Here is a 22,530-nt window from a genome sequence, read left to right as displayed (position 1 = left end):
ACTAATAGAACAAGTCCCACACGCTGCTAGAAGCCCAAATATTTTTTCAGAGATAAATGAAGAAAAAAATTATTTTTAATTTGCAACCTGATGGAGGTCAGTATAGATGGACTAATAGACCAAGTCCCACACACTGCTAGAAGCCCAAATATTTTTTCAGAGCTAGATGCAGAAAAAAATTATTTTTAATTTGCAACCTGATGGAGGTCAGTATAGATGGACTAATAGACCAAGTCCCACACACTGCTAGAAGCCCAAATATTTTTTCAGAGCTAGATGCAGAAAAAAATTATTTTTAATTTGCAACCTGATGGAGGTCAGTATAGATGGACTAATAGACCAAGTCCCACACACCGCTAGAAGCCCAAATATTTTTTCAGAGCTAGATGCAGAAAAAAATTATATTCAGTTTGCAACCTGATGGAGGTCAGTATAGATGGACTAATAGAATGATGCTATGCCCAAAAGATTTTACTTCACTAGGTGCAGTAAAAAAATTGGTATTCTATACACAGGTGGTATATCTTGCAACACAGATAGGCTACTCCACTGACTAACACACTCTGCAATAGGCCAAAAAGGATTAGCTTTGCTAGATTCAGCCAAATGCTGTGAAAAAAACTTGCACAGCACTGGCACAGACCTGCCTGGCAAAAACTGATAGGAACTGATGTAACCTAGTCCTGAAAAGGACTCCAATTACAATTAGTCTTTACTCCCACAATCTATCTATTTAAGAGCACAGACCTGCCTGATAAAAGTCGTAGGAAATGCTGTAACCTAGTCCTTAAAAGGACTGCAATCACAACTATTCCCTACTCCCAAGCTATCTGTATATTTGTGCGAAAATTGGCTTGAAATTAACAAGGTATAGCGCACACAGCAACAGCGGTGCCGTCTAACACGCAGCTGCAGCAGTGAGAAAATGGTGGCGACGGGGAAAATGGCTTGGTCTTATAGGGCAAGGACATGTGACATACACTGCCAATCACACATGCCCTTGCTTGTGTGAAAAAAAGCACTTCGCTCCGTGTGTGCGCTGCTGATAGGCTGACAGATTGCACCTCCCCACTGCAAATGCGGGAAAGAGAAAAAAAAATGGAGATCTTCATTGTTCCTGCAGAGATCCATCCCCTGCCCCTCCCCCCGCCCCGCTGTACACTCAAACTGCGTATTAACATTAATTTTCATCATTACTGAGAAAAAATCCAGTTATGATTTTGGTGCACGAACAGTTATCGAACATAACCTCGAACAGCCGAATTTTTCTCAAATTGTTCGTGTTCGCCGACCGGCTCGAACACCGCCCAAAACAGCTCGAATTTGAGATTGGCGAACAGTTCGAGTAGAACAACGCTCATCTCTATTTGGGATATAGTTTGTAAAATCTCACTTATTGAGGGGTTCTGCTGTTCTGGAACATCAGAGGCTCTGCTAATGTGACATTGCACCCTCAAACCATTCCAGCAAAATCTGGAACTCAAATATGGTGCTATTTCCCTTCTGAGCTTTGCACTGTGCCTCAAAAGTAGTTTTGGGCCACATATGGGCTATTGGTGTACTCAGGAGAAATTGCACAAATAATGTAACCATTCATTTTCTTCTATTATCACTTTTGAAAATTAAAAAATTGGGACTAAAGCAACATTTTAGTGGAAAAAATGGTAATTTTCCATTTACTCAGGCCAATGTTATACAATTCTGTGAATCGCCTGAGGATTAAAAATGCTCACTACACCCCTAGATGAATTTCTCGAGAGGTATAATTTCCAAAATGGGATCACCTGTGGGGGTTCCTGCTGTTTTGGCAGGTCAGGGGTTCTTCAAATGTGATATGGCATATGCAATCTATTTCAGCCGAAATTGAACTCCAGAATTCAGTTGGCGCTCCTTCCCCTTCGAGCCCTTCTGAGCCCAAACCATAGTTTTCCACCAAACATGAGGTATCAGTGTACTCAAGAGAAATTGCACAAAAAAATATTGGGGTCCATTTTGTGCTGTTACCCTTTTTAAAATGAAAAATTTGGGGCTAAATCAACATTCTTATGGGAAAAATTAATGTTTTTCATTTTCATGGCTCAATAATATTATAAAATTCTGTGAAGCACCTGTGGAATCAAGGTGCTCACCTTATCTCTAGATAAGTTTCTTGAAGGGCATAGTTTCCAAAATGGGGTCACTTGTGGGAGGTTTCCACTGTTTAGGCACATCAGGGGCTCAGGAAATGCAACATGGCACCTGCTATCTATTCCAGCGAATTTTGCACTCCAAAAGTGAAATGGTGCTCTTGGAGCCCAGCCGTGCGCCCAAACAGTAGTTTTCCACCAAATATGAGGTACTCAGGAGAAATTCCACAACAAATTGTATGGCTCATTTTCTCATGTTACCCTTGTGAAAATGAAAAATTTTAGGCTAAAGCAAACTTTTTGTGAGAAAAATTAAAATTTTCATTTTTGCCTTACACATTACTTTAATTTCTGTGAAGCACATAAAGGGTTAATAAACTATTTGAATATGGTTTTCAGCAGTTTGAGGGGTGCAGATTTTTAAAATGCTGTCACCTTTGAGTAATTTGTGTCACATTGGCCCCTCAAAATCACTTCAAATGTCATGTAGTCCCTAAAAAAATAGATTTTGTAAATTTTGTTGGAAAAATTAAAAATTTCTGATGAACTTTTATCCCTTCTAACTTACAAACAAAAACAAAATTATGTTACAAAAATTATGCTGCTGTAAAGTAGACATGTGGTAAATGTTATTTATTATCTATTTTGTGTGGTATAACTATTTATTTTAAGGACATAAAAATTCAGAGCTTGAAAATTGCAAATTTTTGATATTTTCATAAATAAATGCAAATCATATCGACCAAAATGTACCACTACCATGAAGTACAATATGTCACGAAAAAACAGTCTGAGAATTACTGGGACATGTTGAAGCATTTCAGAGTTATTACCTTATAAAGTGACGCTGGTCAGAATTGTACAATATTAGAAAACGATCTGGATAAGATGACTGCTTGGGTATACAATTGACAAATGAGATTTAATGTTAATAAATGTAGAGTAATGCACCTAGGAAGGAGTAATCCTACTGCTGCATATACATTAAATGGGAGTGTACTCGGGACTACAGAACGGGCATTCGAAGGACTTGGGCATTCTGGTTACAAGTAAGCTGAGCAGCAGTACTCAATGTCAAGCAGCAACTGCAAAAGCAAACAAGATTTTAGGGTGAATAAAAAGAGAGATAAAATCCTCTGATCCCAATGTATTGTTATCCCTTTATAGATCACTTGTGAGGCCACATCTAGAATATGGGATACAGTTTTGGGGTCCACATTTTAAAAAGGATATTCAGAAGTTAGAGTCAGTGGCCTCTCATATGATGAGTGGGTGGAAAAGTTGAGCTTGTTTAGCTTAGAAAAACGACTCCTCAGAGGAGATCTCATTTACATGTACAAATATATGTGTGGTCAGTACAAAGGATTATCACATGACTTATTCCTACCAAAGACCATACTAAGGATTAGGGAACACTCATTAGGGTCGAAGAAGGCGATTCCATCAGCTAAATAGGAAAGGGTTATTTTCAGTTAGAGCAGTCATACTGTGGAATGCCTACCACAAGAGGTAGTGATGGCTGACACCTTAACAGCTTTTATAAAGGGGCTGGATGATTTCCTCAGTGCACAACATTGTGGGTTATAGTTAAATTAGTGACAAATTGTACAATTGGGGGAGGAAGGTTGAACTTGATGGAACTTGGTCTTTTTTCAACCTATGTAACTATGAAACTATATGTAACTATATAAAATTTGACCTAGTCAGAAAAGTGAAAACAGGGTCAGGGGTGAAGGAGTAAAACATCGTAGCCGTTGATGAGACTAGTCTAGCTTTGCTCCCTACCGGCTCTTCCCAGAGCTTCTAGAGTCGATTAACAGGTCTATCCTATAGCGACAGGCTTATCAATGAAATCAAGAGGAGTTGGGAAGAGCCGACTGAAGATGGCACAAGACTAGTCTCGTCTCCGACTATGGTCCTTGGCTGGATACTTAAAGCATATTTTCTCTGATACGCCAGAGCATTTCAGAGAAAAATATAACAGGCTGCAATCATGCAGCCAGGATTTGATTCATGCTGCGCAAGGCTTAGGCAGCAAGAGTCAGGTGACAGGTTCCCTTTGAAAATAAACCAATGCGATGATCAGCTCATTGTAATGGGCCTTAACTTCTTTTACACCTAGTGATCTGCTGTTATCGTCAGGGTAAGCCACGTCTAAGGCTAGCTATTTTCTACAGGATAAATGTAGTACTGTAGCATGCATGTTAGCCATACATATGAATACAATCAAGTGCATCCAAACAATACATGGAAAGGCAGAGTCTTACAATGTGGCTTTCTATTCTGGCACATACCTGTGAATTTTGAATGGGTCGCCCATTTTGCCCTAAAGGTTGTTAGAATACGATTTCTTGTTGTGAGACAACCCCTTTAAATTCACAATAATGTGAATAGTTCTCTGTTCTATCAATGATATTCCTATGCCCAAGCTATCTCTTGACTTAAAGAGTTATTACCATCTTCATAAATGGGTGTCAGACTGCTTTTAAATTACAAGCACTTTTATATTGTGCTTATAAGTAGGGTTGAGCGTACCCGTTGAAGTTTGGGTTCTAGTACATGACCTGAACTTTATTCCAAAGTTTGGTTCTGGTGCCAGAACTGTACCCAAACTTGAACCAGAACCCGAACCCCATTGAAAACAATGAGGACCCAAACTTTTGAGCTGGAAATTCTCTCTCTCTCTGCAACGGACTTAAGAACATTGCAACGGATTTCCGGGAGAAGTCCATGTTCGGCGTTTAGCACCGGACACTGACTGTCCAGTACGAACCACAAACTTTTAATAACTTTATAAGCACTGTTTGAAACTAGATCTCTGGAGCATGCTGTTACCTCCTAAGTGCAATGCTTACAAGTTAGACAGAAGCAGTGGTCGGTCTCCTAAGCAACGAACTGTAAACAAAAGTTTTAAAATCTCAAGAACGTCTTCAAATTTTACTAAGCAGTAAATTGCAGTTAACTTACAAGCTCTATCTGATAATGTCAATCTATGAAGATGTGATTAACCATTAAAATAAATTATGAGCAATGCATGGCTTTCTGTTCCATAACTGTATCCAAGAGTTACAGCATCTCTTTTTTTTTGTAATTTTCAATACAGATCCAAATAAGTCAGTTATCTGATGAAAATAGTCTCATCCTGAAGACAGCTAAACTATATGGTTATGAAGTAGTCGATACATTCAGTATTACTATGGGGCGTTATAAGGAATTCCTGCAAGGAAAATGTGGCTGTCACTTTCATGAGGTATTTATCATTTTCATGTTCCCTCTTACAATGTTGGATTGATTGTGTACAAATAATTCAATAGGTTCACATATTGATGGCAGCATATAACAATATTTCTATCAGATATGTCATATCGTTAGATCAGAGGCCGTATTGAATGAGGGCACTCGTGCATTTCTATAATCTCAATTAATTTGGGTATAGATGGCTCACCCTGGCACCTCTAAAAATAAAGAACTAGATCCCCTCATTCCCAAGATCATTGGAGGCCCAACTACAAGACCTCTACTAACCGAATGTCTCATCATGACATGGCTGATTATTATAAGATATAAGATTAGATAATAATCAGTACTTAATAAATAGGTAAATTACATTATACAAAAAAATTAATTACACAAATAAGAAAATTGTCACTCTATTACTCTGTGTTTCTGTGACACTTATGTGCATGCCTATTAGAGGTATTTTCACACTTTAGACATTTAGGTACATCTGCCTACAATTTGAAGAGGTTTTTACCAAATTTGGACGTTATCCCCTATCCATAGTATAGTGGATAACTTTGTGGTCTCCGGGGGTCTCACTGGTGGTATCCTCCCCATTCCTGAGAATGATGCTTTGAAGAGCCCAGTTTGAATGGAGCGAAAGTCAGACATGTCACCTCCGCTCCATTAGTTTTTAATGGGCCGGCTGAAGATAGCCGGGTCTTGAGTTTGGCTGATCTTTGGCACTCCCATCAAGAATTAATGGAACAGAGGTGCGCATGTTTGACTTCCACTCCACTTAGATGGGGCTCTTCAGAGCCTCATTTTTAGGATCGGTGATGCTCCAAGCGGTCCGACCTTCAATAATTAGAAACGAATGCCCTATTTTGAGATCAGAAGCTAATGTCAAAACTTGGTGCAAACACTTTAAGAAAAGGAGAAAAGTTTAGTGTTGATACTGTTCTCTCTATAATCTAGTGAACATTGGGGTCTCGCCTCAAGGTCTCAGCCAGATGATATTTTCTGCTCTAACACTATAAAATGTAAGGCAATATCTTATGATGCACCATCCCATTAAATGAGATTACATAGCTGTTGGACTTGTCAATGTGCAGGTCATTACAGAGCATGGATCAGTGCAAACAACACTTTCTACAGAAGTCACTCGCTAAGATACACAGATTTAGGAAGTCCAAGTCACTGAACATATTTGTAGTGTGCACCCTTTCCTAAGGCCACATGTTCACCACACAGAAAATGCATCAACGCCAGCTGTCCTAGCCTATTACTGCTGACGCTGCAGGAATGTGAGTAATGACAATCTATACGTGACAATCTCAGTGGTTTTGTGAACGATGCTGAGCGTAAACATGTGAGATAGAGAAAGCCCAAGCTAGCACTGTGATGTGCCTACACGTAATTGTGCTGTGTCCAAAAATCAGAACCGGCACAGCTAATGTAAGTCGCAGGTTGCAACAGATTACCAAGTATACCAGATAGTATCAGAGCCTCTCAAAATATTAGGACACCTTATAGACGTCTGGCAGAGCAGGCATGACCCTTTTAAAGCTGTTAGTCTGTTGGACTGAAAATCTGTTGCTGAAGGGAAATCCAGATTTCTGGAGAAAAGGAGGTCATAGTGACGCGCCCCTGGGCCTGTGTCGCGCTGCGTTGCGCACGCAGGAGCTTACCCGGAGCCGGATCTGTTGAGGGTTGTAGTCTCGTGGCGGTGATCCGGTCCGTGCCCAGGGAGTCAAACTAAGTGGCGCTGTATTTAGCAGTAGATGTAGGACGACTATGCCACCCGTTGAATGCAGCTTTGGAGCCGCCGCTGCAGGGCAGACCGCTGAGGCCGGTGGTGAGATTATGCAGCGTGGTGGTATAACCCCCAACGGGAGGGGTATGGCCTCAGGGCAGCCGACGTGGATGATGGGGGTAGCAGGAACCACTCGGAGACGGTACTGTGTAGTTCAGGGTCTTTACTGGTGACAAAGATAGACCCTCCCGGAGTACTGGCTAGCGATTGGGGCCTGGTCAGTCCTTGAGCAGATGGGATCTCCCCTGGCCAGGCGGAGTTGTAGGCCTCCCAAACTAACTGTACTCTTCTGGCTACCTTGCTAGAGGCGGGTATAAGTAGCCCACGTCCCTGAGTGTACCGTGTGGTGCTCACCCGTATGGCCGGTGACTCGGGGCCTTCGGGTTTCTGGGCCAGAGGACCTGCAATCCCCTGCCGGTCGGTTTCTGCTGCTGGATAGGAGTTAGTTCCCACAGCCTCGGACTCCGGGTCCGGTGATAACTTCTCAGTCAGGGCGAGCTCTGCAGCTGCCAGCCCCTGACTCCTTGTAACACTGCTCCCACAGAGCTCCTGATGTTCTGTTCCTATATTTGCTTCTTTTCTCTGTCTCTACTTCTTCTCTACTCACTCACCCTGCCTCAGCCCTAGGTTTATATAGGGGAAGTTCTTCCCCTCCCAGGACTGGGCAGGAGGTGTGGCATGCATAGGATCCCTGACCAAGAGACCTCCCACCTGCTCTCAGACGTAATATCTCTATCACTGTGGCAACCAGACCCCTGGGGTGTCACATTCCCCCCTAGTGAAATTTAGTACTCCGGGACTAAACATATTTTTGGAAAAACATAACAAGGTATAACAATAACAATACAATAAGAAAACACATAAAGATGGTTACGGCGTGTCCGCAACCAGGTGCAGTTTTGAAGAAAAGCAAGGTGTCCATTTCACCAAAACAGGGAGACGTAACCAGGTAGGGGTCTGTCCTACCCCGAGTCCTTAACAGTCTTTAGTCCGTCCTGGGTTACGCTCCAACTATGTACAAAGGATTCCCGGTAAATTCACCAAGGACTCCTAAAAATAACTAGAAACACATAATTATTTACAAGTAACAGACAGGTGATCACAAATAAAACAATTTAAACACTTCAAATCCTCCAACGTGCGGGTAACTGGCCTCTAGTGGCCCTAGTGGACCTACGGAGCTGACTGTCTAGCCCTGAACTACAGGGTGTAGGAGCTGTCAAGGGTAAACTGGGCAGCTGTCTACCGGCTCTTTGGCTCACTAGGGGTACGGCAGGCTCACTATAAGCAGAGGGTTGATCCTCCTGTTCTGCTTGTGTGGAGTCTTCTGCCTCCTGGACCGGCTGCTCTTCCAGCTCTACCTGTCGCTCCGTAGGTGCTTGGGATGCTGGTTGGAGGAACGTGAGGACGGGTACCACAACTGCGCCATTGACTTGAGTCCAAGACCGAGGGAAGTCTCCGAGCACAGTACTAACCATGTCTTCCCTTTCCTCTACGGGTCGAGGGTCTTCTTGTTCCTCTTCAGGGTTCCGTAGCTGTTCGGGACACTTCTTCAGGTGATCCCGGGATACAATGGTCGTGGTTTCCCCTCCGTCTTTACTGATGGTACAGACCTTTGGGTTGTCGTGGCTTGAGGGCAGTACGGTGTACGGGTCCTTCTCCCACTGGTCGTCCAACTTGTGGAGCCGTCTTTTTCTCTTCAAGACCTGCTCTCCGGGTACCAGGGGAACAGCGGGAGCATACTGGTTGTAAGTTTTCTCTTGTCTTTCCCTAGCCTGACAGAGACTTCGCTCCACGCTCTCCTGTACCCTCCGGTACTGCTGCTGCCTCTCTGTGTCCCAGTCTGCTTCTGGTGAAGTGTCCTCGGGTGTCAGGACTCCCATTTCCAGGTCAACAGGTAACTTACCAGGTCTCGCCCTCATTAGGTAAGCCGGGGTACAGTTGGTGGAACCTACCGGGATGTGGTTGTATAGGTCCACCAGATCGGGCAGCTTCTCAGGCCACAGACCGCGTTCTTCCAGGGGCAATGTTTTCAGAAGATCCATTACCATCTGGTTCATTTTCTCACAAAGTCCATTAGTTTGCGGATGATAGGGTGTCGTCCTTATCTTCCGGCAGCCATACAGAGTGCAGAATTCTTGGAAGACCTCCGCTTCAAAGGCAGGTCCCTGGTCTGTCAACACTTGGTCCGGGTACCCGTGTGGACGGCAGAAATGCTGCTGGAAGGCTCTAGCTGCTGTTCGAGCTGTTAAGTCCTTGACGGGGACGACAACCAAGAACCGGGAGTAGTGATCCACGATGGTTAGTGCGTAGACGTAGCCACTTCTGCTTGGGGTCAGTTTTACATGATCCAAGGCTACCAGTTCCAATGGCTGCCGGGTGATGATGGACTGCAGGGGAGTCTTCTGGCTGGCACGGTCCTTCCTTCTTAGGTTGCACGGGCCACAGTCTCTGCACCACCTCTCGATGGTTCCCCTCATGCCTACCCAGTGGAACCGCTCGCGCAGCAGGAACTCCAGCTTCTTCCATCCGAAGTGTCCAGCCCCGTCATGGTATGCCTCCATCACCATGGCTGCGTCTCTTCGTGGCACCACTACTTGCCAGATTAGTTCATGCGTCCGGGAGTTAACCATTCTGCGGCACAACTTCCCCTTGTAAAGGAACAGTCTACTCTTTTCTGCCCACAGTTGCTTGGCTTCCTCCGGAGCATCTGGGTCAAGGCGAGCCTCTGGCCGAGTCAGCATCTCCTTCACCAGCCGGACGGCAGGGTCACTGTCTTGCGTTTCCGCCCAGTTGTAGTGAGGTAAGGGGTTAAGCGTAGCGTCTTGCTTACTCCTTACCCGATGGGAATACTGGATAGTCCCATGATGGTGAAACGCGGGGAGTTCGACTTCTTCCAGTCCCTCTGGATCTTCTCCTACGTCCGGTAGGTTTGGCATCCTGGACAGGGCGTCCGCGTTGGTATTGGAGCGTCCTGCCCGGTATTTGATGGTGAACTCGTAGTTGGACAGGCGGGCCATCCATCTCTGCTCTAGGGCACCGAGTCTTGCCGTGTCCAGGTGTGTCAACGGGTTGTTATCCGTGTACACGACGAACCGGGAAGAAGCGAGGTAGTGCTTAAAGCGTTCGGTGACTGCCCACACCACTGCCAGGAACTCTAGCTTGAATGAGCTGTAATTCTCAGGGTTTCTTTCGGTGGGTCGCAGTTTTCGGCTGGCGTAAGCGATTACTCGCTCTTTCCCCTGCTGGATCTGGGACAGCACGGCTCCTAGCCCGATGTTACTTGCGTCGGTGTAGAGGATAAAGGGCTGGCTGTAATCCGGGTACGCCAGGATTTCATCCCCCGTGAGGGCCATCTTCAGCTGGCGGAAGGACTCTTCTTCCAACTTCTCCCATCTGAAGGGCGGCTTCTGGTTCTTGGCCTTCCGGGACTGGCCTATCAGGAGGTCCTGCATAGGAGCTGCCTTTTTGGTGAAACCGGGGATGAACCTGCGGTAGTAGCCTACCAACCCGAGGAACTGCCGCACTTCCTTTACACTGGAGGGACTTGGCCATTCCTTAATTGCGGTGATCTTATCAGGGTCGGGAGCCACTCCGTCAGCGCTCACCACGTGTCCCAGGTACTGCACCTTTGGTTTCAGGAGGTGACACTTGGAGGGTTTCACCTTTAGGCCGTAGCTTGCCAGAGCTTCGAACACTTCCGCCAGGTGTTTCAGGTGGTCCTCATAAGTCTTAGAATATACGATGACATCGTCCAGGTACAACAGGACCGTCTCGAAGTTTCTGTGGCCCAGACAGCACTCCATTAATCGTTGGAAGGTTCCTGGTGCGTTGCAGAGTCCGAACGGCATGCAGGTAAACTCGCTAAGTCCCATCGGGGTGGTGAATGCGGTCTTCTCCCGGTCCGCCTCTGCTACAGGAACGTGCCAGTACCCGCTAGTGAGATCCAAGGTAGAGAAGAAGTTAGCAGATCTTAAAGCAGCCAAAGACTCCTCTATCCTTGGTAAGGGGTACGCATCCTTGTGTGTGATACGGTTGATTTTCCGGTAATCTACACACATCCTCATGGTGTTGTCTTTCTTTTTGACTAAGACTAGTGGAGCTGCCCAGGGGCTACAGCTATCCCTGATCACCCCAGCCTCCTTCATGTCTCTAAGCATCCCCTTGGCGTGTTGGTAGTGTGCAGGGGGTACGGGTCGATACCTCTCTTTTATGGGAGGATGGTCTCCCGTGGGGATGTGGTGTTCTACCCCCTTGACTCGCCCGAAGTCTAACGGGTGTTTACTAAACACTCTCTCGTACTCTTGAACCACCCGATAGACTCCCTGTTTCTGGTGTGAGGGAGTGGAGTCAGTACCCAAATGTAGTTGCTGACACCAGTCCTCCATTGTTTTCTTAGAGCCGTTACCTTCCTCCGGGTGAGATGGAGGCAAGGGTTCCACAGATTGTATAGCATTTTGGTTAATGGTATATAATTTGGCTAGCGTGGCATACCGGGGCAGGTACACTTCCCTCTTCCCGATATTGATTATGCGAACGGGCACCCTCCCATGGCGTACATTAACCACCCCCCGTGCTGTCAAGATGGTGGGCCTACTGTCTGAGTAAACTGGTTCTACCATTGCCTGGTAATCTCTACCTCTCAGACCAATAGCTGCCCGGCACCAAATCATCATTTCACTTTTTGGGGGCATGGCAATAGGGAAAGGGTCACACATTCTCACGCTACCAATCTCACCGCCGGAGAGTTCCACCTGTTGCCGTCGCATCAGTGCCCGGATCTCTTTTTGGAGCACTCGCTGCTCGCCGGAGCTGGCGTTCTTGGCAACCTGCTGTAAAAGGAAAATCACCTCTGCAAGACAATTTTCAATTACATTAGTTCCTAGAGTTATCTTTGGGTGACTCTCGTGTTTGTCAATGTCTACAATGATCAGTCCCTGTGCTGCCAGTTCAACTCTACCAATTTTAATGGTCACCTCTTTAAATCCGATCTGTGGCACGGGCTGACCATTGCTGGCGATGATACTCAAGTCGTCGTCAGGGTAGCGGGTAATATCCGAGTCATTCCAGTACTGCTTGAAGAGCACGTACGGGATGGTGGTGACCTGTGACCCGGTGTCCAGTAGGGCACTCATAGGAATGCCATCCAGTACCACAGGCAAGACTGGACGTCCTCCCACATATTTGTCGCGCCAGTTCGATGGGCCTGATGATCTTTTTCCTAGGGGTTGGCCCTCTACCCTAGGTTGTGCCAGTTTAAAGGACAGTACCTTGCCATATGTCTGGGTTGATTACAGCGGCGGCAGATGGGTCGTCCGTCCTCGTTGTATCGGTCGCTGGGTCTTCCTCTGGCCGGTGGGGTCCTCCTTGGTCGACGCCACGGGATGTCCTCCGGTCCGGATGCCAGCTGGATCTTCCCTGGAGTGGAAACCTGTAAAGACTGCACAGTTCGGGTTAGCGCAGCAACGCTTTTAGCTAGCTCTTGGACCTGATGGTGCAGGTCTGGAGCCGAGTCATTGTTCAAAGCCTGCGCATCAGCTCCCACAGGCCCTGCCGACAAGGGCGCCGCCTCCTGGTGGTAAGTGGTAGTGGGGCGTCTGTGGGTCACAACGCCACCTGGTGCCGGTTCTCGGAGCACCCGGATGGCTCTGTCCTTGAACTGTGCAAATCCCAGATGAGGGTCCTGTAAGGCCATTGCCCGCAACTGGGTTCGGTGGGCATTGCAATATAAACCCTCTATAAATTGTTCAGTTAACAGCCTGTCCTCGTCTCCCACGCCGTCAGGGTCGGTCTGCTTAATGGCTCTCAGGGCCTCTTGTAGGTTCAGGGCATAGTCCCTTATACTCTCATGTGCCCGCTGTTTGCACCCGTAGAATCTAAGCTTGATCTCGGCTGAGGTGCGGGTATCAAAGGTGTCCCTCAGCCGGGTTAGTATCCCTGCGACAGTCCTCCCCCCAGGTGGCCAGGACTTTACCTCCCTTTGGGCTGCCCCGGTTAATTGGGCCACCAGGATGCTCACTTTTTGCTCTTCTGTGAGGGGGTACACCTGGAAGAGGCTATCCAGTTTTTCTCTAAAGTCCTGCAGGGTATGTGACTCCCCTGAGTACTGGGGTAGCCAGGCTGCCCCCGGGATATAGGGCATGGTGAAAGGCATGACCGCAACAGCGGTGGCGCTGGCGGGGGTTGGAGCGGTGAAGCTCTCCTCCGTATCCGACATCCTTCTCCCCCCTAGTGGACCGTGGCCTACCTTGCGATGATCCTCTTCCGTAGGCCGCGGCTCTGCAGTGGATCGTCAGGGTTGAGGACCTTCCGTCGCGCTCCTGTGACGTCGGCATCTGCTGGGCTCCTTCCAGGACCTTACGCAACGTCCGGACGTGAGGCGGGGCTTCAGTTCTCGCACGCTTTCGGAGTCCACGCCCCTCTTCTTCCCGCGCGGCGTCCTCAAGATGGCGTCCAACGGCGGGAAAACTCCACGGATGGCGGGAAGAAGGCCGAAGATGGCGCCGGATGGCGGGAAAACTCCACCGATGGCGGGAAGAAAGCGGAAGATGGCGCCGGATGGCGGGAATCTTCACCACGGGTAAGTTTTCACAGTCTTTTTCAGGAACGCAGTACCCGGTGGTTGCGGGCACGAAATCCTGCCGACTACGCCAAAAGTTGACGCGCCCCTGGGCCTGTGTCGCGCTGCGTTGCGCACGCAGGAGCTTACCCGGAGCCGGATCTGTTGAGGGTTGTAGTCTCGTGGCGGTGATCCGGTCCGTGCCCAGGGAGTCAAACTAAGTGGCGCTGTATTTAGCAGTAGATGTAGGACGACTACGCCACCCGTTGAATGCAGCTTTGGAGCCGCCGCTGCAGGGCAGACCGCTGAGGCCGGTGGTGAGATTATGCAGCGTGGTGGTATAACCCCCAACGGGAGGGGTATGGCCTCAGGGCAGCCGACGTGGATGATGGGGGTAGCAGGAACCACTCGGAGACGGTACTGTGTAGTTCAGGGTCTTTACTGGTGACAAAGATAGACCCTCCCGGAGTACTGGCTAGCGATTGGGGCCTGGTCAGTCCTTGAGCAGATGGGATCTCCCCTGGCCAGGCGGAGTTGTAGGCCTCCCAAACTAACTGTACTCTTCTGGCTACCTTGCTAGAGGCGGGTATAAGTAGCCCACGTCCCTGAGTGTACCGTGTGGTGCTCACCCGTATGGCCGGTGACTCGGGGCCTTCGGGTTTCTGGGCCAGAGGGCCTGCAATCCCCTGCCGGTCGGTTTCTGCTGCTGGATAGGAGTTAGTTCCCACAGCCTCGGACTCCGGGTCCGGTGATAACTTCTCAGTCAGGGCGAGCTCTGCAGCTGCCAGCCCCTGACTCCTTGTAACACTGCTCCCACAGAGCTCCTGATGTTCTGTTCCTATATTTGCTTCTTTTCTCTGTCTCTACTTCTTCTCTACTCACTCACCCTGCCTCAGCCCTAGGTTTATATAGGGGAAGTTCTTCCCCTCCCAGGACTGGGCAGGAGGTGTGGCATGCACAGGATCCCTGACCAAAGGACCTCCCACCTGCTCTCAGACGTAATATCTCTATCACTGTGGCAACCAGACCCCTGGGGTGTCACAATAGTATGTTACTTCCTAGTGGTATGTAGAGGTGCCGATGGCTGCTCTTTTTGGCAAGCATGCATATTGGGGCACACTTTGACCACAATTGTAATGGGAGTACTCTGTGGTTGCCGCTCATCTCTTTGGCTGTCACTCTTAACTTAAGTCTCATCCTGAGACTGACAGTAACAGTCTTGATACATGAATGTAAGAATGAAGAAAGGCTTAAATAGCGTTAAAAGATTTATCTGAGAGTTAAAGGGGTTGTCCACCTCTGGGGAAATGTTGTTTTACTTAAATGCATTTAGTATTATACAATCATCTTTGCAACTGGGTTTTATTAAAGCAGCACTCGAATGTTTGTTTTTTTTATTTCAGTGCTGGAGTGGTGCTAATAATCTAAGTTCCCAATCCCTGCCCCTAGTATTATAATCACCAGCCGCCGTCTTCATCTGTTATTGGTGACGCACCGGTCGGTCTTCTGCAGGTTGTGACCAGCCGGATCACTCCAGTGTTTGAACGAGGCTCTCATAGACTTACACTGAGAGCTTGTGACCATTACCTCTGACTTGTGGTCAGTCAGGAACTGCGGTCACAAGATAGCAGCGAAAGATCGGTGCGGCGCTGGGAACAGATGAAGATGGCAGCTGGTAAGTATAATACTAGGGTTATGGAACTTAGATTAGCTTCACCACTGCAGCGCTGAAATACTAAAAAAACAAAGGAGTGGTGCTTTAAAAATTTTGTTCTGTTTGGCTTTTACAGGCTCTTTGTCTCCCTGCACATCCTACTTTGATGTTTTCTGTGGTTAGAAATCATCTGAGAACAAGTCAGTAAAAGACAGATAAAAGAGTTACAAACTCTCTCATCAGACCATCAAAACTAGCTCACTGACAGATACTCAGATAACTCATTCTGCAGTCAAAAACAGAGACTGCAAAACAGAGACTATAGAAGTCAAACAAGGAATACAATTTTAAAAATGCAAAATGTTTTTTTAGCCCAAAGTACATGCATTTAAATATAAAAAAACTGACCCCAAAGGTGGCCAACCCCTTGAAAGAAACAACTGCCACTCCTGCACCGATACCCAGGTGGACCCCCGTGTTCACTTTCCAGAAGCAATGATGTGTCATACTGGAGACTGGTTGCAATGTGTTGTTCCCTGCTGCCAGGTTTTTGTTTTCTGTTTTGTTTTGTTTTTTTAACCCTTGGATAACCCCTTTAAATTTGTGAAATGAGCCGTGCTAATCAGGTGCAGTTGTCGCTTTTCTTTCCAGGGTGTCTAGAGCAAACGTCTGTACAATAAATTGGCATTTAAGACATGATAATTTTAAACAGCCGTTATCTATAATGCTGGATTTAGCCTCAAGGGATTATTTCAATTTTATCTCAAGATGATGATAATGATGATGTTGATGGCCAGATAATTAAATGAATAAATAGGCCACAGTGCTGGTTATGGGTTCCAACAATCTGCACAACTGTCTTTAATTAGTGTCGTGTTCAGAATAGGAGAGTGTTGTTTCTTAATAGTAGTTGAAGTTAGTCTAAACCTTGTCATAGCAGGTGACAAATGAAGTTACGATTATAGTTGAGTGAAAAGAATCACAGAACACCTTCATGACATTGCGCTGGGCCTACTAATCAGATGTGGCGCTATTGATGTCAGCACATTTAAAGGAGTTGTGCAGGACTATTCCATTTTTTTACTATGGACCTAAGAACTAACAGGCAGGTAGTTGCTAAATACCTGCCTGTTGTACTCGGCACCGATCTCTGCCGGAAAAAAGTGGTTACCGACCACTCCTGACGTGATGCAGCATCTCCATGTCAACAGAGCAGTTCTTCTTCTTCCGCGCTGCTCTGTTAACTGGGCGTGACTGCCCACGTCATGCCGATTGACAGCCAGCTCCTGACAGTTAGCCAGTGGGATGTCGGCAGTCAATCATCATGACGTCGGCAGTCACGGACTGTCAACAGAGCAGAGCGGAAGAGAAACTGCTGCTCTGTTGACATGACCATAGCGGGAGCAGCTAACTCGCCGGCAGGAGTGGTTTGTGACTACTCTAAGCTGGCAGAGATCGGCACTGGGCACAACAGATAGGTAGTTAGCAACTGCCTATTAGTTCTTATGCCCATCATAAAAAATTATATAATCCTGGATTACCCCTTAAGAGGTTAACAGTGCTTTGGTCCAGCGGCCATGAACTTCCAACATGGTCATGAATCTTTTTGCTCAACTCTAGTTACAATGAGTAGCTGTTAAACTATGAGCGTCTTTTTCAGACAGATTCCACCTGGTCAGAAACCATTGGTATAGACAATGGGAAGCAGCTCTCTTCTAATCATGTCTTTCCATAATAATAAAATATTTAGAAATCCATCTGTACTTGGCACTTACTACTCAATAATTTCCTAACAGGCACAGAAGGGTTAAAGAAAACAACTGTGACTTATCTTATGTTTCCATTCTTCCATTTAGGTTGTGAAATCCCATGAAGAAAAAGAAAAGAAAATGAAGCTAATGAAGAACTACACAATTGGTGACAAAATATTCCCCCTAGTTCATGACAATTTGTCACAGTTATCACAATATCATGTTCAGGGTCCAGTGAATCAGGTTTATTCCGAAATCCTTCTCAGCCGAATGTGTACGTGAGCAAGGAACTAGACAGGAGACTTATACTACAGCCCGATATCTCCCTGTACTGCAGGGTGCAGACTGAGCAGACTATAAGCTTCACCAGTTGGAGGATACAGTCACTACCGGAATCTGCACGTACACAGGGGTCATCCCTCATACAGTTCTTCTCTGCCCGGTGATGGAGTGCAGTGTCTGACAGTTTTACATATTATCAATGGTATTATAAAAGGTTCATCTGCTTCATCTGCTGGAACACCTATTACTTTTGCTTTGGTGGTAATATTAATGATTGTTGCAATAACTTGAGAACAATACACGTCTAGCAGTTCAAATGCACAATGTTTTCCATATTACAAATGTAGGGAAAAAGTGTTCATATTATGAAAGATATACGGTACTTGTGTTATGCCCCTTTCCAATGTTCCCACCATTTAATAAATGTAGAACCTTTTAGGCCTAAAGGTGCTGTTCACCACTGTACAACCACTTCCTGCACACTTACCTCCTGGACCACCGCCGCATCTCCAATGCTGGTGCTGTGTCTCTGGTAGGTAAGTAGCCACTTATGGTATGCAGCCTTTCTCTATTCCTTCAGAGTAGAAGTCTGCTCTGGCACAATAATGAAGACTACAGACAATTATCGGCTATTGATTGGCTGCAGCGGTCATATGACATAATAATGACTCCCAAGAGGCACAGTGGAGGAGCAGAATTGGTCCAGTAGGTAAGTTTTAATTTTTTTTCTGCAGGCTGATGCTATTAAGAAAGAAACATTTTTTATGGAGTTTTTTTTTTTTAACAAAAGCAAAGTGGATTCAAAAGCAATGGGAAATCTGAATGAATGCCTTAAAGGGAAGTTATAATTAGAAAATGACTTATTATTTAAAACGTGTTTTTATGTTACATGTATTTTTACGATCTTTCTTAAAAAACAAAAATAGTGCAATTGACACAATGGCTAATGGAGCTTTCTAGAGTCATACTGGGTGTCCTTTCAGGAAGAGTTTACAGGAGTTTTCTTATCAGTAGAGGCATGAATACAATGGCGGGTAACATTTCTATACTCAGCTGATAATATAGATGTAAGGAGATGGACATAGTGCCTACAGGCGCCCTTGAAGACACGCGTATTATTGTAATGTGTTATCTGTATCGTGACATGCGTTATTGGTGTCAGTGTTGCATTCTGCCCGACAGTAGGGAGAGTTAGAGTTAATAGCTTGGACCAGCCCAGAGTTGGTGGGGCTAAAGTGAAGGGACAGAGACAGTTTCTTGTCAGGAGTTCAGATAGGGCTAAGCCTGCAGTGAAAGCAGACCCAAGGTCTGACTAGTCTGCAGAGCCACGTGACGTGGGTGTCCCTGACGTCAACAGAGACCGAGGCAGTGGAGAGCAAGATCCAGAATAGAGACGAGGAAAAGCGACAGAAAGAAAGAGTGATGCACTGGAGAAGGGTCCTTGGACAGGATGCCTAACAGTACATCCCCCGAGTTTTAAACTCCGAGAGGTAACAAGCCAGGACGGAACAGGAAATGTGAGATGAAGAGAGTTCCCCGGGTAGTAGTTCCAAAGCGTCAGCAGGCAGAGAAGCTAAGTAACGGCCATAGTGGCAAACAAGCTCCCCTAGGGGAAAGAAGGACACGTAATTGCGGGGTGAGGGCAGGACTCTCACTTACTGAACTGTAGTCTGTGCTGGGTTGTGATAAAGGTGGAGGAATTTGGGGACAGAAGCAAGTAAGCCTAGAAGAGTTAGAGAGATTATGTGTGAAGATACTCCATCTAGTAAAGGAAACACTCATGAAGTTTTGCACCCACTATCTATTGTACAAAATTCCCACCAAGTTACTGTTCAGTAAAAAATTGTTTATTGTTGACTGGTGGTCTTCCTCATTGAACCTCTCAACATCTGGTCCTGCCCAGCCGAAGTCACCGACATCACACAGCCTGCAAGGGCGTAGCGCCCCCATAGACAAAGTCCACACACCCAGCCAGAACCCCAATCTTCATGTAGTGTGCTGGGGCATAAAAGATGAGTAGCTTGCCTATGGCAACCGCACCACATTACACAGGATTCACCAATCACAATAGCTGATGTCACAGCTGACCTTGCTCCCCCTCCCTTCACAATGTCTTTTGCATAGGTTCATTAGAAACCTTAATACTAACAATGAGCACTAGGTTGAGCATTTGTGTGTTATCTATGTGGAGATCAGAGGAAAGCATTGCCAGCAGGGGCATACATAGAAATCATGGGACCCAATAGCAGAAGTCCCAATTGGACATCCTCCTCCTCCCAACCCCCACCCCCCAAAAAAAAGTTGAAAAAATATTTGTCAGAGTAGGCAAGCCATAATCACAGAAGGTTACAGTATCTCCCAACTTTTCAAGACAGAGAGACAGAGAGAGGGACATACAGTATAGTGCACTATGATCTTTCAAGTTTCCCAAATGATGCCAATAAAAATGCCCCACAGTTCCACAACACAGTATAAGGGCCCGCACTGTGCCACAACAGAGTATGAGGGCCTCCACAGTCTCAAAACACAGTATGATGGCCCCCTGCAGCCCTCCACACAGCGTAAAGCCCACTACAGCTCTCCACACAGTATAATGGCACACCACAGCCCTCCACAAAGTCTAATGACCCCACACAGCCCTCCTACACAGTATGATCATTCCTTCATCAAACTCCCCCACACAAAATAATGATCCCAAAGCCCCAAACACAGTTTGCTTAGCCAGACTATCCTCCCACACTTTATGATTGCTCCACATAACCCTACAGACAGTATGATGACCCCCACAGTCCCATAACACAGTATGAGGGCTCCACAGTCCCATAACACAGATGATAGCACCCCACAGCCTTCTATGCAGTTTAATTGCCCCACACAGCCCTCCCACACAGTATGATCACCCCCACATCACCTCATCCATACACAGTATTATGGATCCTAGAGCCTCACACACAGTATGATCACCTCCACAATCACCCAATATACAGCTGATGGTTCTCAAAGCTCCCCACAGTTTACGATGGCCCCATATTACCCTACACGTAGTATGATGGCCCCACAGTATATCCTTCATGCACAGTATATCCCCGTACAATGTACTCTATGATAATAATAATAGTAGAAAAAAAACCTACTCACCTTTGCTGCTCTCCCACAGCTTGTGTTCTGAAGCTCCGCAGAGCATAGCGATGTAGTGACGTCATTGCACCTGCTGCGCTGAAACGTCAGAGCACAGACGCAGAGTGAATAATGGAACAAGGAGCTGACAGCAAAATGTTCCATCATTGTTTTCAACTATATTTGCATCCAGATACTGTTGAAAGTGTGGTGCCAGGTGATGGAGGGGGGCACTTGTCACATTCACGGTCCCCATAGCAGTCTCATGGTTCGTAGCTATTAGTGGTATGCCACTGGTTACCAGATTTTTCTGGGTGTAACTTGTCTGCCTGAAGAACAAAAGGACAAAGTATTTTCATTCAGATTGCCAGATTGTTATATTTCCAAACAGTATCTGTGGGGAGAAAGTTATGAAGCCATATACACATTAGGTGGTCGATCAGAGCAGGCCGAATTGGTGGGTTCGACTGGCTACAATTTAATGTGTATGGAGGCCTTTAGGGCTTTAAACTTTTTTTTCTGTTGGATTGACTTCTGGCTTTGGCTAAAAAAAAGACATCAAAAACTGTGTGATTTCAATGCAACACATGCCATCTTTGAGGACTACAAATTCATAGTGCAGGATATATAAAGCCAACAAGGTTAGGTACAAGCACAACTAGAAAATGACCTGAATGCAACCAATTATCTCTCTGTATATTATATGTAAATAAAATGTGTACTAGAAATGTGTATGGGGATAAACATTACAGTTTTATAATAGTCTGTATATTTTTTCCCTTTATGAGGTGGTATGAAAGAGGGTCTAATTGTGTAATTAGACCTAAATGGCTAACATTTTGTGATCAGATGTAAAATGCCCATATAGTCTCCAATTACCTGGTATTGTACAACATAAAACAAAGCCATTTTGTCTACTTCATTAGCCAATTGACTAGTAAATAACAGAACGCAGCTGGTGAGAGATTTGTGGCTAGTTTCGTGTTTCAATTCTGTCAATTCTGACTATTATTGTACTGTATCTGTAAAATTAAATGTACGATTAAAAGCAAATGTATGAGATCAGAGTTGATTTTGTCTCATAAAGATCAATAAATATATAATTCACAGATAAAAACATGAGTGTCGAGTCCCGTTCCCTACATGCACAGTCACTTTTTATTATAGTCTACAAAGGGTGCAGACACAACCACATCAGGATATTCAGATGTTTCTGTAAATCCCACAGTCCATATTGTAAGGATCATCTGCGTAAACCAGCCCCCTTCTCTATCTCTGAAGCAGCCATGTTGGAGTATGGGTTTGCTACTGAACTAAGGCCAGTCAGTCAGAGGCCTTCCATCACTTCACTGACGCAAGAAGGGGGAAGACGCTCTCTGCTGTGGAGACACCAATGTGGAACCGGTGCGCCTTTATATTAAAAAAAATATTAGCAAAATTAATTTATTTCTGCACTGATACAAAACCATTTATTTAGCGGTTTCTTTGTCTCATAAAAATAATTTCTATACATGTGTCCTCCCCTCACAAAAACCTACTCTGGAGCGCTCTCTCTAAACCAGAACAGGGAGCTGCTCTGTTAGGCTCGAGCTGTCCATGTATTACATGGAAATAGGGATCTGAATGACCACCATGTAATGACACATTACCATTACCCTGCAGTAAATGCACAGTTTATGTATCTTCTTATCTTACGTCATTGATGTTTAAAGGGGTTATCCGGGACTTTGGTTATTTTTTTTGCATGGAGCTAAGAACTTACTGTTTGGTAGTTGATAACTACCTGCCTGTGCTGCTTGCTGACAACCTCTGCAGACTCAGGCGGTGACTCTCATGCTTCCTTTGAGCTCACATTAACAGAACAGCTCCTTCTCTTCCGCTCTGCTCTGTTAATGGGGAGTCATTGCTAACGTCATGCTGATTGCCTGCCGGTTCCCAGCAATGACATCGGTAGAGACTCCCTTTCGACTGAGCAGAGCGTAAGAGAGGAAGCTGCTCTGTTGTGA

The 22,530-nt window shown here is 45.9% G+C and overlaps 1 protein-coding gene across 2 annotated transcripts in view; it reads left to right on the top strand.

Moving 5' to 3' along the window:
- Positions 1-19,979, top strand: part of CPED1 (cadherin like and PC-esterase domain containing 1) — a 581,247-nt gene extending 561,268 nt beyond the window's left edge. For both annotated transcript variants that reach the window (XM_073652067.1, XM_073652068.1), the window contains 2 exons: positions 5,230-5,376; positions 17,231-19,979. In XM_073652067.1, the coding sequence (XP_073508168.1) occupies positions 5,230-5,376; positions 17,231-17,407 (324 nt within the window). In that variant the 3' untranslated portion in view covers positions 17,408-19,979. The remainder of the gene's footprint in view (positions 1-5,229; positions 5,377-17,230) is intronic.
- The last annotated feature ends 2,551 nt before the right edge of the window (positions 19,980-22,530 follow it).

The sequence above is a fragment of the Phyllobates terribilis genome, unplaced genomic scaffold (genome assembly GCF_046119375.1).
Source record: "Phyllobates terribilis strain yellow unplaced genomic scaffold, ASM4611937v1 Scaffold_11__3_contigs__length_659146591, whole genome shotgun sequence".
In the NCBI taxonomy this organism is placed as follows: domain Eukaryota; kingdom Metazoa; phylum Chordata; class Amphibia; order Anura; family Dendrobatidae; genus Phyllobates; species Phyllobates terribilis.
This window is presented reverse-complemented; position numbering and strand designations above follow the sequence as displayed.